The sequence below is a fragment of the Rana temporaria genome, chromosome 12 (genome assembly GCF_905171775.1).
Source record: "Rana temporaria chromosome 12, aRanTem1.1, whole genome shotgun sequence".
Classification (NCBI taxonomy): Eukaryota; Metazoa; Chordata; class Amphibia; order Anura; family Ranidae; genus Rana; species Rana temporaria.
In genome coordinates, this window is record NC_053500.1 from 129,084,000 (window position 1) to 129,102,285 (window position 18,286).

General features: G+C 43.8%; 1 protein-coding gene across 2 annotated transcripts in view; it reads right to left on the minus strand.

Annotated features, from left to right (window-relative positions):
* Window positions 1–9,419: 9,419 nt before the first annotated feature.
* Window positions 9,420–18,286, minus strand: part of NDRG3 (NDRG family member 3) — a 70,710-nt gene continuing 61,843 nt past the window's right edge. For both annotated transcript variants that reach the window (XM_040330676.1, XM_040330675.1), the window contains one exon: window positions 9,420–15,003. In XM_040330676.1, the coding sequence (XP_040186610.1) occupies window positions 14,822–15,003 (182 nt within the window). In that variant the 3' untranslated portion in view covers window positions 9,420–14,821. The remainder of the gene's footprint in view (window positions 15,004–18,286) is intronic.

Consider the following 18,286-nt stretch of genomic DNA (forward strand, 5'->3'; position numbering starts at 1 on the left):
ATCTGTAAATGATTTCTGTAAAAGAGATTTGCATAGGTTGCACGGGGAAGGTGAATCCTGTGTTGTTACGGTAAATAATCAGTGAAAATACTAGAAGTTTAAGGGGACACCTAAAGAAAAACAGAACTTCAGAGTTCACTGATTTTCTGAATGCCTGTTTGCTGATCGGATATTTAATGTTACCAGTAATACTGTTGTCCTTGTTTAATATTTATTGTACAATAAATTGTACAGTATGTGGTTAGAGATTGTGGACATTCTACAGGAGATGGTCAGAGACTGTGAACGTGCTACAAGAGATGGTCAGAGACTGTGAACGTGCTACAAGAGATGGTCATGGACTGTGGATGTGCTACAGGTGATGGTCAGAGACTGAAAGCATTCTACAGGAGATGGTCAGAGACTGTGAACGTGCTACCGGAGATATTTAGAGACTGTGGATATGCTACAGGTGATGGTCAGAGACTGAAAGCATTCTACAGGAGATGGTCATGGACTGTGGATTTGCTACAAGAGATGGACAGAGACTGGGGACATGCTACAGGAGATGGTCAGGGACTGTGTACATGCTACAGGAGACTTGCAGACATGCAATAAGAAATTGTTGGAGACTATGGACATGGAGATAATCAGAGACTGCAGGCATTCTACAAGTGATTGTTGGAAACTGTAGACAGGACGGTGCTACCACTATGCAGCCGCAATCAAGTCTCAGCATCAGGAGGCAGCAGCCGCCGCTCCATTCGCACTTAGTGTCTGTGTCCCGACTCCCGAACGAATAGAAGCAAGCAAACATTCATTGATGGGCACTGGTGAGGCTGCATTTGATGGGCGATGGTGAGGCTGCATTTGATGGGCGATGGTGAGGCTGCATTTGATGGGCGATGGTGAGGCTGCATTTGATGGGCGATGGTGAGGCTGCATTTGATGGGTGCTGGTGAGGCTGCATTTGACAAGCGCTGGTGAGGCTGCATTTGATGGGCGCTGGTGAGGCTTCATTGATGGGCGCTGGTGAGGATGCAATGATGGGCGCTGGTGAGGCTGCAATTGATGGGTGCTGGTGAGGCTGCATTTGATGGGTGCTGGTGAGGCTGCATTTGATGGGCGCTTCATTAAAAAGGTGAGGTATACATGGGCAGAACAAAGGGGGCAGAGTCAGGGTCAGTGGTAAAATTGGGTTTCGCCTAGGGCATGGGTGCTCAACCTGTGGCTCTCCAGCTGTTGCAAAACTACAATTCCCATAATGCCTCAGCCTTTGGGAGACATGCTTGTACCTGTCAGCGGCTTGCAATGCCTCATGGGAATTGTAGTTCCGCAACAGCTGGAGAGCCACAGGTTGAGCACCCATGGCCTAGGGCATGGGTACTCAACATGTGGCCCTCCAGCTGTTGCATGACTACCCATCATGCCTCTGCCTTTTGGGAGACATGCTTGTAACTATCACCCTTGCAATGTGCCATGGGACTTGTAGTTCGGCAACAGCTGGAGGGCCACAGGTTGAGCACCCATGGCCTAGGGCAGTGACGGCGAACCTTGGCACCCCAGATGTTTTGGAACTACATTTCCCATGATGCTACACTACACTGAAGAGTGCATGAGCATCATGGGAAATGTAGTTCCAAAACATCTGGGGTGCCAAGGTTCGCCATCACTGGCCTAGGGTATCAAAAATTCTTGCACCAACCCTGACTGTAGACACGCAACAAGAGATAATCCAGGACTGTAGGCAGATGGTTTGAGACCGAAGGCATGCTACAGGAGAAAGTCAGAGACTGTGGACATTGCTAGAGGAGATATTCAGAGACTGTAAACATGAGCTATGGGAGAAGGCCAGAGATTGTGTAGGAGATAATCAGAGACAATGGGCAAGCTACAGGAGATGTTCAGAAACTGTGGACAAGCTATAGGAGATGGTAGGAGACTAAAGGCATGCTAGTGGAGATGGTCAGAGACGGTTAATATGCTACAGGAGATGGTCAGAGACTGTGAACATTTTAGAGAAGATGGTCAGAGACTATGGGCCAGATTCACAAATGAGATACGCCGTCGTATCTCTGTTTCTAACATATGCGACTGATTCATAGAAACAGTTACGCATAGTTAGCCATAAGATCCGACAGGTGTAATTGTTTTACACTGTCGGATCTTAAGATGCAATACCGCGGCCGCCGCTGGGGGGAGTTTGCGTCGTAAACCAGCGTCGGGTATGCAAATTAGGAGTTACGGCGATCCCGACGGTTTTTCGCGTTCGCTACGTCGCCGCTAGTCTAGTTTCCCGTTGCAAAGTCGTTTTTTTTGGTGCCTTAACTTTACACAGCAATCGTATTGCTGTGTAAAGTATGGCCGTCGTTCCCGCGTCGAAATTAAAAAAATAACGTCGTTTGCGTAAGCCGTCCGGGAATACGGAATTACGCTACGCGCGTCGCAGTTCAAAAAAATGACGGCGCGCAAAGCACGGCGGGAGTTAAGAAATGGAGCATGCGCAGTAGGTCCGGCGCGGGAGCGCGCCAAATTTAAATGGTACACGCCCATTTAAATTGGCCCGCCTTGTGCCGGAGGCCGCCGGCGTAGTTTTCATCGCAAGTGCTTGGTGAATCAGGCACTTGCGATGAAAAATTGCGGCGGCGTAGCGTATCTACGATACGTTACGCCGCCACTGCCCTACGTGAATCTGGCCCTATGTTATTAGCGACTAGCATAGCAACAGGATCAAACATGTTCGCCAGTCGGTGGGCTTTTTCTTTTGGCAGTCAGCTGAGGCCATTCATCATGATTGATGAGGTTCTGCATCACTGGATGATATACCAAGATTTCTCAAGTACCCCCAACAGGTCATGTTTCAGGATTTTCCTCAGATGAAACATCTGTGGTAATTATTAACCACTAGCCGACCGCGCACCGCCGTTCTACGTCGGCAGGTCGGCTCGGCTGGGCGAGAGCATGTAGTATAACGTCCTCTCTCTCAGCCGCCACTAGGGGCGCGCACGCGCCTCCCGCTCGCCCCCGGCTCCCGTGCGTGTGCCCGGCTCTCGGTCCTGTCAGCAGGGGAAATGCTGATCTTCTGTTCATACAATGTATGAACAGAGGATCAGTGTTTCCCCTAGTGAGGCCACACCCCCTACAGTAAGAACACACCCAGGCATACTTAACCCCTTCCCCACCCCCTAGTGTTAACCCCTTCACTGCCAGTGGCATTTTTATAGTAATCAAATGCATTTTTATAGCACTGATCGCTATAAAAATGCCAATGGTCCCAAAAATGTGTCAAAAGTGTCCAAAGTGTCCGCCATAACGTCGCAGTACCGAAAAAAAAAATCGCTGATCGCCGCCATTACTAGTAAAAAATATATATTAATAAAAATGACATAAAAATACCCCCTATTTTGTAAACGCTATAACTTTTGCGCAAACCAATCAATAAACGCTTATTGCGATTTTTTTTAACGAAAAATATGTAGAAGAATACGCATCGGCCTAAACTGAGGAAAAAAAATGTTTTTTTATATATTTTTGGGGGATATTTATTACAGCAAAAAGTAAAAAATATTCATTTTTTTCAAAATTGTCGCTCTATTTTTGTTTATAGCGCAAAAAATAAAAAACGCAGAGGTGATCAAATACCACCAAAAGAAATCTCTATTAGTGGGAAAAAAAGGACGCCAATTTTGTTTGGGAGCCACGTCGCACAATTGTCTGTTAAAGCGACGCAGTCCCGAATCGCAAAAAGTACTCTGGTCTTTGGGCAGCAATATGGTCCGGGGGGTAAGTGGTTAAGACAATGAAACTGATCAAATCACCTGTGCAAAATAATGGAAATCCTGGAAAAAAAAACGACCTGTTGGAGGTACTATAGCATGGTCAGCAAGTGGTTAAATACCACAAAAAGAAAGCTCTTTCTAAAAATGACACAGTACAGTGTTTTATGACAGAGCAATTGTCAGTCAAACTATTACATGACTGACCAATGGTCTAGTAATGAAGGTGTATTGCAGGTTGGTACTGAGGTAGTTAATCTGTCTTTAATATCAAGAATGCTTTATAGCGGCGCTTTGTGGGTCTGGTTTATGAAAGATGGCATGGGTGGAGTATGTACACCATCTAGTGGGAAAAACTGAGAAATACGCAATCTTTCGCTGATCAGTAATTGTCAGCATGTAAACCAGAATTGACAATAACAAATAAAACAGGATTTAACCTATACTAAAAAAAAAAAAAACACCCCAATCAAAAAACCTGTTTTACCTTCCAGTTTTTAATTTATTGGTTACCAGCAGATACACCAATATTCCTTAACCACCTAAGACCCAGACCAAAATGCAGCCAGGCCAGGTTTTGCGATTCGGCACTGCGTCGCTTTAACAGACAATTGCGAGGTCGTGCTCCCAAACAAAACTGGCGTCCTTTTTTCCCCACAAATAGAGCTTTCTTTTGGTGGTATTTGATCACCTCTGCGGTTTTTATTTTTTGCGCTATAAACAAAAATAGAGCGACAATTTTGAAAAAAATGCAATATTTTTTACTTTTTGCTATAATAAATATATAAAAAAAACATTTTTTTTCCTCAGTTTAGGCCGATACGTATTCTACCTATTTTTGGTAAAAAAATATTGCAATAAGCGTTTATCGGTTGGTTTGCGCAAAATTTATAGCGTTTACAAAATAGGGGATAGTTTTATTGCATTTTTATTAATTATTATTTTTTTTACTACTAATGGCGGCGATCATCGATTTTTTTCGTGACTGCGACATTATGGCGGACACTTCGGACAATTTTGACACATTTTTGGGACCATTGTCATTTTCACAGCAAAAAATGCATTTAAAATCAGGTCTGTGGGTCCCGCGGTCCCGGAGCTTCGGACCGGGTGGCGGGCGCGCGCCCGCGACTGGGCTTAAAGATCAACGTACATATACGTTGATGTGCCCAGCCGTGCCATTCTGCCGACGTATATGTGCAGGAGGCGGTCCTTAAATGGTTAAAGGGTGACTTCACAATTGCATTCTGCAGAGGGCGCTGTGGGTGCAGTAGCTCTGTTTCGAGGACTATTACCAATCCTTGTGTAGCACACCCCACGTAGGAGCTGCAGATTAAAGGGATCCCCCACTCTTGCACAGCCAGGCACACCGAATCGTCACAGGCACACAGAGTCATTAAACAGTCCGTAGCTTTGTTTTGGTTATTTATTAAGGGGGGGGGGGGGGGTTACCAGCTTGGATAGGGATGGGAGGTTATGGGATGCCCACTTGACTTCAGAAATCTTCAGGGACAGCTACACTATGTTGTCAAAAGTATTGGGACGCCTGCCTTTACACGCACATGAACTTTAATGGCATCCCAGTCTTAGTCCGTAGGGTTCCATATTGAGTTGTCCCACCCATTACAGCTACAACAGCTTCAACTCTTCTGGGAAGGCCGTCCACAAGGTTTAAGAGGGTGTCTATGGGAATGTTTGACTATTCTTCCAGAAGCGCATTTGTGAGGTCAGGCACTGATGTTGGACGAGAAGGGCTGGCTCGCAGTCTCCGCTGTAATTCATACCAAAGGTTTTCTATTGGGTTGAGGTCAGGACTCTGTGCAGGCCAGTCAAGTTCTTCCACCCCAAAATCGCTCATCCATGTCTTTATGGACCTTGCTTTGTGCACTGGTGCCCAGTCATGTTGGAACAGGAAAGGGTCCATCCCCCAAACTGTTCCCACAAAGTTGGGAGCATGAAATTGTCCAAAATGCCTTGGTATGCTGACGTCTTAAAGTGTTTGTAAACCTGAAAAAAAAAAAAAAAAAAAAAGAAAGAAAAAGAGACCCTTTCTCCCCTATAGAAGATTAAACAGTACAGCGCTTGGGCTGCCTAATCTGCCCCTCTGTAAACTGTAATAATAATAAAAAAAAAAACCTGGCTGATCCTGCCAGTTCCTGTTTCCCCTTCTGTGTCCTGACCACATTAATCATGGCAGCTGAGCCCTGATCACCGCAGTCAGTTTATGTCCCTCTGTCATCCGCACCTTTCCTCTGTCTCCCTCAACCCCTCCCTGCGCTCCATGTCTATGCCCCTAATTCCGCCTGCCGCTATTTGTATAAAATAAATACAATTAAATATTACAAATGGTCACTGGCAACCCCTCTATTATCTAGGCTTACCACACTGTATACGTTTTTTATTAAAATGAAGCTTGTAAATACCCCTTTTACAGCTATCTTCAGGCCAGTCACATGACTCCTGTTGGGTCTCCTACTCCGATCCAGGGCTACAACAGGAAGGGCCGAGCGACCAGCTCAGCAGCCACATGACCACCCCGGCTGAAGTCAGAGGGAGATCTCGGCCCCTCCCACTGTAGCCCTGAGTCAGAGTAGGAGACCCAACGGGAGTCATGTGACTGGCCTGAAGATAGCTGTAAAAGGGTATTCACAAGCTTTGTTTTAATAAAAAAATGTATAGCGTGGTAAGCCTACATATAATAGAGGGTTTGGCAGTGACAATTTGTAATATTCTATTGTATACAAATAGTGGCAGGCGGAAACAGGGACATGGAGCTGGGAGGGAGGAGTTGAGATGATCAGGGCTCAGCTGCCATGATTAATGTGGTCATGACACAAAAGGGGACACAGGAACGGGAAGAATCAGCCAGGATTGGAGTAGGAGACCGTCCAGGAGTCATGTGACAGGCCTGAAGAGAGCTGTAAAAAAGGTATTTACAAGCTTTGTTTATATATATATATATATAAAAAAAAAAACTCTTAAAGAGTGTGATATGCCTAGATGTAATAGAGGGACTGGCAGTGAATTCCATTGTTATGATAACAAGCAATGTTTTTAATTCATTTTATTCGTTTTGCAAAGAAAATATTCAGATCCCCAGTCTACAGAGGGAGGGGCTGAGATCTCCCTCTGTCATCAGCCGGGAGATCACGGGACCACCGTGCTGACTGTTCAGCCCCTCCCTCGCCTGGGAATCAGTGTAGCAGAGCGGCCAGGAGTCACATGACCGGCCTAAAGATAACAGAAAAAAAAATAGGTATGTGGCATTTTAAAAACTTGTATACCGATAGTGGCGAGGTCAGAGACAGCTCATACAAACACATGAGCTGCCAGGCAGGGAGGAGGGGGGGAGAGGACAGGACAGCAGGCTGCGGATGACGTAAGCACGCAAGCTGACAACAGTGTCAGGGCTCAGCAGCCATTAAAACCATAGTCAGTTTTCAGAGGGGTAGGCAGAAACCTGCAGGATCAGCCAGGTATTATTCAGCTTCCAGAGGGGCAGGTTAGACAGAACCAGCACTGTGCCGTTTAACCTGCTATAAGGGAACAGGATTTTTTTTTTTTTTTTTGGGTTACAAACACTTTAACTCATAGGGGTTGATTTACTAAAGGCCAATAAACTGTGCTGTTACACTCTGAATGATGGAAGTCATTAGGGCTTCTGCTCATTTACTAAGCTCTGAAGCAACTGCTCCTCCAATCACGTGCAGCTAAAAAGCATATTTGCGTACGGTCGGCGAAAAGGGTTAATGCGTGGAATAAGGATTTGACCCCTTCGCAAAACATGACTTGGTGGCAAAACCATTGTTGGCAATAACAGAGGTCAGACGTTTCTTGTAGTTGGCCACCAGGTTTGAACACATCTCAGGAGGGATTTTGTCCTACTCCTCTTTGCAGATCCTCTAAAAGTCATTAAGGTTTGAGGCTAACGTTTGGTAACTCGAACCTTCAGCTTCCTCTAAATATTTTCTATGCGATAAAGGGCTGGAGACTGGCTAGGCCACTCCAGGACCTTAATGTGCTTTATTTCTACTAGAGCCACTCCTTTGTTGCCTTGGCCATGCGTTTTGGGTAATTGTCATGCTGGAATACCCATCCACGACCCATTTTAAATGCCCTGGCTGAAGGAAGGAGGTTCTCAAAGATTTGACCACACATAGCCTGTCCAGCATCCATTTGATGCAGTGAAATTGTCCTGCCCCCATAGCTCAAAAACACAGCATAACAGTTTCCACCTCCAAGTTTGGCTGGAGGATGAGGACTGCTGCCTATGACCCCCAAGAACACCATTCCCACCATAACATTGAGACCAAAATCGAGCAGTCTTTGGCATCATCTGACCACAACACTTTCACCCAGTTCTCTAATTCATTCAGATGCTCATTAGCAAACTTCAGACGGGCCTGAACATGTGCTTTGAGCAGGTGGCCAAGGCCCAAGCCAGCTCGGAAAGTGTCCCCATCGGCTTGTGCTACACTGTTAGTGTAACGCAAGGCTGGTTCTAAAATTGACTGTCCCATCATCCTGGACCACAAACCTTCCACACTGTGCTATATGTTTTCTGCTGCACCATTGGCATGGTTATTTCTTAGTCCTCTCCATAAAATTATCATAAATTTGTGCTTAAAGTAAAACTATAGGCAACACGTTTTCATTCTGGATAGAGGGAGGGTTATAGCCCATGTCAGTTTATTTTGCATCATCCCTGTCCCATTGCAGAGATTTCCCTTCACTTCCTGCCCAATCAATAGGAGGGGTTGTAAAGGTACAATTTCCCCCCCCCCAAATAGCTTCCTTTACCTTAGTGCAGTCCTCCTTCACTTACCTCATCCTTCCATTTTGCTTTTAAATGTCCTTATTTCTTCTGAGAAATCCTCACTTCTTGTTCTTCCGCCTAACTCCACACCAGGGAGAAAGCCTCGCATTACTGTGTGGAGTGTTATCCCCGTCCCCTTCCTTGGACTACAGGAGAGTCAGGATGCCCTCTACGTTGCAGATAGAGAAAGGAGCTGTGTGTTAGTGGGCACCCCGACTCTCCTGTAGTCCAAGGCAGGGGGCGAGCACGACACTCCACACCAGGGAGAAAGCCTCGCATTACTGTGTGGAGTTACAGACAGAAGAACAGGAAGTGAGGATTTCTCAGAAGAAAGGACATTTAAAAGCAAAATCGAAGGATGAGGTAAGTGAAGGAGGACTGCACCAAGGTAAGCCATTGGGGGGGGGGAAAGGGGGGGTACCTTTACAACCCCTTTAAGGGAATCCAATGCCCCCCCCAGGCCTTAAGAAATATAGTGTCCAATTTCAGGGCGGGTCTTAAACAGAAAGAGGTGTGGCCTTGACAGGAAGAAGTGGGTCATATTTAAATTGGGGGGTGCACGAGTTTAGTCAGGCCTAGGGCAGCACAAAACCCAAACACACTACCGAGAACAGCCCAAGCTTAAATTAGTCACTCAGTGGTGGTACTGCGATTTTTTTACTTTTTCGCCCACTGCATATGTGCAGCACACAGTGGCTGCAGGTCCATTTCTAGGTGGATAGTAGACTCAAACACTCAAACACCTGCTTTTACCGCCACCCATTTAAAACAAGCCTTTAGGGTTGGTGACAGGGTCTCTTTAGAAGTAGCCAACAAAACCTTTAATGCTACACAAGTGACAAAAACCATACGACACACTTCAGTTTTATTAGCAAGTACAAAGTCAATTAGACAATGCCTTTATTTAAACAGGAGAAAATCATTGATAACAGTTATAGTCAAGTCTACATTCTTGCTCAGCTACAGGAAAAATATATATATAATATAGGTTCATTTGTAAGATACAAATTCAAAACAATCCCTTTAGGTTTTATTGGTCTAAAAATACCAAGTCGCTAGCCACAAAGATTCACGTCCGTCCCTAACACCAAAGTGGGTGGTTTCTAAAAGGCGGGTCTTTTGGGTGTCACGCCAAAAATCAAACCAACAACAAAAACGAACATTTCAAAAAGGGAAGAGAAGTATATATTTAACAAAAACTTGAATATATATATGTAAAGATAAACTGTTCATAATATTTTAGGTGTTCCGATTTAGAAATTTTGTATTTCAGCATAAGTAGAATTTTTGGTACAAAACAATGACACTGGCATGCATGTTACCCAAACGGAAAGTATGAAGCATCAAATCTTGATCAACCTACCTGGTTATCAGCTTGTACAATAGTTCCTCCCAAAGGGAGCAGGGTTTGACCTCTTTTTAGACCGTCAGTGGCCAAAGTGCATCCAACATATCTGCCAAAGATGGATGGTGCAGCATGGGGTATTGTTTGAAAGGTTTACTTGGGGCCAACGAGACAAGCAACTTTTCCTTCCATGGCCATTGCTGGAGTGGAAGTCAATTTGCTGTGGTTCCAGAGAACAAAGACTCCCACTTGGAATGTCATGACATCCCACCCAAGCATATATATTTTTGGTGAGGTCTTCAATGTCTTCCAGATTTGAACTCTGCCCACAGTGCAAGGAACTTTGTCTTTCAGAAGAACATGCAGCAATGATAGCTGCCAACATTCATGATCTCACCTTTTGAAAACACTCCTTGCCAACTGTGGTGATTAAATGGTGTCTAGACTTTAACTTGGCACAAGGATGCAGATTAGGACCTTCGGCTTAAAGGACAACTGTACTTTTAATACACAATCCTCTGCCACCCCCAACACCTTCTTACATACACTCTTGTCACAGCCTGTGCAAGGTTTTCCTGGCCTCCACTAGTATATGGTTGTCTTGAGAAACTGCTCCAATGTCTGGGACTGTCCCATACAGGTCTATAAAGTCTTGGTACACAGGGGCAGCAGAAGAAAGTTTCCCAAGGGTTAAAAAAAATTGCATAGGATGCAGCTCTGCTACAGGTTAAAGTGGAAGTAAAGCACTCCTATCCATTTCAGCCAAGGAAGCGGCCATCTTGGGCTGTATTTAATCTTCAACTGTCATGGTACTGAATATGTGATCAGTTATGACTCCAGTCATTGGATGGTTTGGCTGGGATCACAACCATTATGACAGTTACATTTCTGGCACGTGTCCAGAATGCAATTCTTTGGAACTTTTAAATAAACGGGTTTCCTTCGATGTTAAGAAGTTGGGGCAGGAGTAGGGGTGTGCTTCCATAAACTACAGTTGTCCTTTAAGTCTTACTTTTATTCCACATGATTGTGCAAGGACAGCAACGCAAAGGATTAAATCCATAGACAGCCAGGGAATTCGCATTTTTAGGAAGGTTATTACTAGCGTCAGCCTTCCTTGCCTCTGAATGGCCTCAAATACACCCATCAAATGTGACAGGTACTCTAGCTGGGGCAGTCCCAGGAGCAAAGCACTCAACAATTATCTATTCTGACAATTGTAAAATGTTAAAAAGTTAAAGCTGGGTGTCTTTGCATTTCCATTGAATGAACCTTGACTACTGGCTTTGGCCAACCAATGTGCCAAGTACTGAGCAAATAAAGGAGTGAGGCCCTTGCACATGGCATAGAGGTCCAATGAAAAGTTCTCCCTTTCTATTGAAAGCTGACAGATCTTGAAATTCACTTTATTTTCCCTGTAAAGTCATTAAGGCTTCCATATAACCATCTATTGCTTTCTCAAATACATAAGTAAACAAACACTGTAGTGGACAATATATATTAACGTTAATGACAACATGAACAAAATACAATTGGGTTAGTATTAGATGTTCCCTTTCATAGTTTAAAAGAACATTCATAATTCATCTGAACTCTTATAGAAGAAACACTTTGCAAGGACACCAAAAGCAAAGAGTATATAATGTACAGCTAGGAAAAGGGCAGACTGAAGCACCAAAAGAATTGAAGACCAGCTTGGGGCTTTTAGTCGAGGGCATTCATTGATGTACTGATCTCCAAAGGCGCCTGTGCTTACCAGCTCCTGGGTGAACCGTGAAACCAAAAATTTGTTCTGTGTGGTCAATAGAAGTGTGGGTACCCACTAACATTTTACTATGAAATGTTCAGTGTGTAGATTTTTTTACAGGAAGTTTATCTCAAGTGTGTCACATTGGCAGAGACCACATGGTGTGAACGAAAAAGGTTTAAACTTGAGATTTGCCAATGCAGGGCAAAGCATTTAGCTTGCCAACCACTCTACAGCTTTACATAACTCGCCTTGCTTTTGTTTGTATCTTAGACTGTCTTTACTCCAAAAAACAAGTCTTGGAGCTTACACAGTGTTAAAGACTCTTCTCAGCTTAGACAATCACCAGTGACATTGGGAAGAGCGTTAAGTCCCATGGCTCCACAAACCCAGGAGGTACCAAGAGTCTCTACTCCCACCAACAGAATGCAGCCACCAATGAAGGTGCAGCTGGAGAGAGTGGCAGTTACATCAACTAGTTGCTTACCCTGCATGGACAACTGCAGGATCCAAGCCCTGGTCATACCAATCACAACATTGAAACCATGCTACTTCACTTGAACTAGCACTATTTCAAAATAGTACTCCTTGGAAGACATCTGTGACTTCATGCACAGATATCCATGCAGGTCGTACCTGAACTTGCAAAAAGTAGTGCAAGAACTGCTTTCAAAATTGGTGCGACTCCATCAGACCGCTTCCATTGTTGACAATAGGATGAGACTTGTCATGCGATTTTAAACTCACATGACAAGTTGCACTGGTGGCAAAATAAGCAATGATGTAAGGAGGAGATCAGACTGCAGTATGCGTGTCTAGGCTGCATTCTTGACTGCTTGGCATTGCCACCAAAAGTAAACTGCAGACAAAATGAAAGCATGGAAGCTAGACAGTATGTGACCAGCAGTCAAATCGGCAGTAACTAATGGACAACTACATTCACTTAAAAGCACAATCCTCCAAAAGTCGGAATACATTGGTGTCAGACCCAATAAGTGCAGTCTCTACCAGAAAGAGCAGGCACAGACTATATAAGATTTCCAGTTAGACAAGAAAAAAAAAATGCACACGCAGCTGACAAGATTTCATCCGTTATTTACGATAAGAATAAAGCCCACACATTCAGCTATACTTGAACTCACAAACGCAATATATAGCAAAATAGATGAGCTGCAATACCAAAGTTTTGAACAGGTGGCGCTGCAAGAAAAACTGAACATTTCAGCTCCTGTTTAATCCAGGAAACTATAGTAAGAGCTCCAAAAGTAGTGAGAACGGAGCCAGAGATTTCTCTTAAAGCAGAAATCTAATATTTGTCAGCAAGAGCCTTTTTTTTTTAAGCATTATAAAAGATCCCTTTTATGCTACTAGCAAAAGGCTCAGATAAGCTTTTCTGTGAAGTGCTGGCAGTGTCATCTTCTACCCCAAACACAGCAGTGAAGACATTATTAAGTGCATAAAAACTAACTACCATTAAATCACCACGAGGGGGGGGGAGAAGTATGCAAAGAGTCTTAGGAGCTCCAAAGTACCACACCCAAAGTGTGTTTTTCCACCCCCCATCTTTCTAGTGTTTTTTTAAAAAAAAGTTTTTTTTTTTAATTTTTTTAATAAGAGTGAAAGCTGAAAAAGTCAAAATATAAACTGCAATATAAAAAACAAACCCAATGAAATGTCAACAATTTCTACACAAAAAAAAAAAAAACCCACAATAGATTTAAGGGAAGTTTCAGAGGGAATGGAAGTCTTCCCCCTCTGGAAGAGGGTATGAAAAGAAGCTATCCTTCAAGTGGTCATCTTAGAATAGTTGTAGGTGATTGAAGAGCTTAAAACCCACCAGGATGAAAACCAGGAAGCTACCATTGCCAACTTGTTGGGGGGTGACATTCTAGGGCCATTGTTGTTCAGGAAGTCACCAACCCAGAACAAGCAAGTTGGGCGCTCCCTTTTCTCTGGGTGTAGGCTTGTTTTAGATCAGTAGTGGAGGATGGAATGACCGTTTTAGGTCTGTAATGGCAGCTCTCATTACTTCAATCCTGAAACGTTTTCTTTAAACCTGAAAATATTTTCTCAGCAACATTATCTGTGAAGCAACACCAAACCAACATTCACTGGGAGGTGAAGCCATAAGCAAGCTTTACTTGTATCATTAGCCAAACCGATAAGGATATTCATCATGATGCCTTCTCAATATCCCTGAGGAAGGGCTCCTACATACCCATGCTGAAAAATTCCCTTTGAAGTTGAACTCTAGGAACACTAAAAGTCCTTACTTGCAGTGGTACTGCAAGGGATAACTACTCATTTAATCTAGGGGACGGCAAGAGTGCTTGCACTTACTTGATCCTGCTTCCCTGGCAAATGGTGCTCTTGTGTTCCAACAGTAGACTGCCCCTCTGGGTCAACTCCTGTGTAGGACTATTGACCCTGAATCAGTCTTGATGTTAAAAGACAAATTAGTTATAAATTGGTAGTTAACCCTACAAAGTGCAGGCATAGCCTAACAGCAAGAGTTTCATTACCCAACTAAATGGTCAACAACCGTCCTCTCCCTGTCCAATGAAAGTTCCCTTAATGTCAACTGATACAGTCCCATTAGTCAAAAGTATAGCAGTTGACATGTCATGGTCATAAAGTCAGGCCTCACTAACCAAGGTAAATTAAATCAGATGGGCGCAGAATAGCAGGGAGTGTTCTTAGAAGACTTGCTAGTAAAGGTTTAAAATGGAGTACAGGTTCATTAACCAATGTTTCCCAAACCGAAACTTCATCTGTGTGCCCATACCAAAAGCTCAGCTCACATTTCACAAGCCGAGAGCTGCACGTGAAACCTAATTGCATTATCTGTTAAACCCCCAAGAGCAGCCGGAGGGGGGAAGAGTAACCCCTTTATACTATGAAAAAGAGGGGGGGTCAAGCCAAACGAAAAACCACTACATTCTCCTGGCAATCCCCTTTAAACACAGGAAATGATACATAGAACTGTTAGTTTTTCCAGAAGTATCAAGACTATTAGGTTAGATATTTAGAAAGTTCATGCACAAAGTTACATGAAGATCAAATGATGGAAAGAAATGGGAATATTTTTTTTCTCTAGAGTTGCTGGTCAGGATGGGTTCATTGTTCGACTGATATAGGAAATGTAGTGCTGGAGTGCTTTAGCAAGATAATTCCAGTGTCTGTGGAGCTTCCTGGATATCGTTTGTGATGGCCGAGCCGGTTGTGGTCTCTAGGTGGGCATTGCTGGTTTGAGATCTGCTGCGGGGAACTTCTGTTGAGCCACTGCTGGAGGCGGAGTGAGTGCGGGAACGGACGAGTCTGGTCATACTTGCTCCTGGCACTACAAGAGGAGGAAAAAAAAGTAGGTTGAATTAAAAGCATAGCCTGGTGAATTTCGTGGAGTTTATGTTCCAATAGCATATTGTCGTGCTTCCAGTTAATAGCACTAAACCTAAAATAGAGCACTTGACTTCATGGAGGGAGAACCAACGTGAAGATCCAGATTGGAATTTTCCCTGGTGATCCCCAACTCTGTACTGAAACTTTCTGTAAAGCTGGTCACACATGACACATTTTCAGACAGTCTAAAGCATTTACAAGCCTCTTGCAATCGCAAATGCGATTGCAAGAAATCTCCAAAAAGCAATCTACCACACACTAAGCAATCTACCACAAGTATTCAATGGACTGGGAAGTCAAGACTCAGCATTAAATGGAAAGCTTCAATAAAGGTTTGTTGAGGATCACAAAAAAAAAAAAAAAAAATAAGATCTCCAAATGTTCTTCAAAACACATCACCCAAAAAACTTTTTTTTTGGCTGGAAGTGAAGTTGCCTCTTGAATCAGGTTCAAGTCAATCCCTGGTTTAACTATCTGAGAGACTGTAAAAAGAGAGCAAATACAAAACTGAACCGGACCATATACTAGAAGTTGTACATTGGAAACTCTTGTCAAGGTGTTTGCATCTGTTGTGTGAAACCGTCTAATAGGCCAAGTCCACATTTTGCAAAAAAAATAATGAATTGCACATACGTTTGGAAAAGCATTACAACTGCAATCAGGGGATCATGAGTGCAATGCTAGGCTCCTGTAGTGTCAATGGACTACAAGTGCAGTGATCACTGAGAACTACACAACAATCTGCAGATAGGACTTCAGTTCATTCACAGATTCCTGTGAACGGATTGTTCCGCCTGTGCAGACAGAGCCGTATAGAGCGACGCCATTTTTAAAAGCAGACAACTGCTGCAGGGAGGAACCCCCCAGACGGGGTCAGAGAGGGAGGTCTGAGTGGCACCATGTTACACCCTAAATATAGGTCGAACATGGGCTTAAAGGTGGAGAATTATAAACCACTGCAGTTAATGGGAGCTGAACACTCCAAACAATTCATTGTGTGTTCAGCTGCATTTAAAGTGGAGGTTCACTTAAAAATAAACCTTTAACATTGCATTTATGAGATTAATGACAATTAGAATCGGCTGTTTTTTAAAAAAAAATACGTCCGTACATATCGTTTCCTATATGTGTTCTCACCGCCACTTCCGGGTATGATGGTCGGGGCTGGGCGTTCCTAATTGATTGCCAGGCATCCGACCGACGCATACAGCGCGTCCTGAGATGCCGAAAGAAGCCGAACGTCGGTGCGGCTCTATACGGCGCCTGCGCACCGACGTTCGGCTTCTTTCGGCATCTCGTGACGCGATGTATGCGTCGGTCGGATGCCTGTCAATCAATTAGGAACGCCCAGCCCCGACCATCATACCCGGAAGCGGCGGTGAGAACACATATAGGAAACGGTATGTACGGACGTATTTTTTTTTAAAAACCAGCCGATTCTAATTGTCATTAATCTCATAAATACAATGTTAAATTATTTTTAGGTGAACCTCCACTTAAAAGGAAAGATTCTCTCACGTGACGTGGGATATAAAAAAAAAAAAAAAAAACACTGCACGTGCGTTTCAATGTTTCAAATTATGTGCATTAAATCACAACCATGTAAATGAGCCCTAAAGGAAATAAGCTAGGGTTCCAAATCGCTAAACAGTCCCTGTTCATGTCACAAAAGAGCACCCATTATTGAAAGACCATCCAACTGGAAGATAAGTCTTCAGTTAAAAAAGGAACAAAAAATAGATAAATAATCAACTTCAAAATGTCTATACTCAATTACATTTTCTGGAAAAAAAAAAAAAAAACAAAAAAAAAAAAAAAACTTTACTTGCCTGTTAATTCCATATCTTGAGTATAGTACAGGACATAGGCATCTTATTCATACACCATGGGTTATAGGCTTGTACCTTCAGGTGAACTGAGGTTGGCAAGCTTGAAGACATGCCCCTTACCTCCGTTATAACCCTACTCCACTTTGAGTCTTCAGTTTTGTAGCAAGCAATGGAGTATAACAAGGAAAGTTAGGGAGAAGGCCTGTATCTTGTACTGTACTCCAAGATATACAAGTTACTGGAAAGGGAAAATTCCCCTCATCTTAAAATCGTACAGTATAGAACACAGACATCTAATTTTAGACACCATGGGAAGTCCCAATGCAAGGTAAAAAGGAAGGGAAATGGCTAGGCAACGGAACTGTGACCACAGGAGTAACCGTTACCAAGGCTCAAAGTGCCACTGCAAGAGCCTTGGCAGTCAAAAGATGCGCCAGCTGGTAACTCAAAGTATGAGCAGAAAACCAGGTGGCAGCCTAAAAGAGTTGGGCTCCAGAGGCGCTTTGCCTAAAAGCCCAACCAACATGGTGGAGTGTACAGGTAACAGAGCAGGTGCTTGGTTTGAGTGCAACTTTTAGAAGAGTCTCAAAATTCAGCTCACAAATCATAGTGAAATAGCAGCAACAGCTGGTTTCAAGGCTGGGCATACTAGGGTGAATGGAACTTTTAGGAGAGTCTCAAAATTCAGCTCACAAATCTTTAAAAGACGGAACATCTTCAATGACCACAGCAAGGGTTTTTTTTTTTTTAAAGGACAGACTGCCGGGTCAACCACAGAATAACCATTTTCGGGAGTGTAAAATCCATTCAGAAGTTTCCCCAATCATATTAGACAGCCCGTTGGATCTTAAGGCTGCATTCACACCTAGGCATAGGCGATTTGCGGCGTTTACCGCGACAAATTGCAGCGTTTTTTACCGCGGTTTTGTATAGGTCATTGTCTGGTATGGAGAACGCTGAAGTTGCCCGATATGCCGCGACAAAAAAGGGTCCGGGACTTGTTTGAGCTTCAGGCGTTCGGCGTGTAGATGTGAACCATCTCCATAGAGAATCATGTTATTTCTCCCCTCCAGCGTATTGTAGCGTCGCGCTTCAGGCGTTTTGTCGCCTAGGTGTGAATGCAGCCTTAGCAGTAGGAAGAAATAGCCTGGCCGCTGCACACCTCGCCCATCTCGAGTGTTTAGCAGGTAAAATTAGCCTCCGCTCAATTCACTAAACCCATGCCTCCAAAATATTTTACTCCGCCCCTGGGGCTTAGCGAAACTTATTGGGGGCATGGCTTGGATGAATTGAGCTGAAGCTGCTTTTACCTGCCAACTACTTGTGCCCCGCTAACTCTTCCTACTTCTACAGCATGCTTTGGATCTGGATAAAACCTTTCCCCAGCCTGCACCC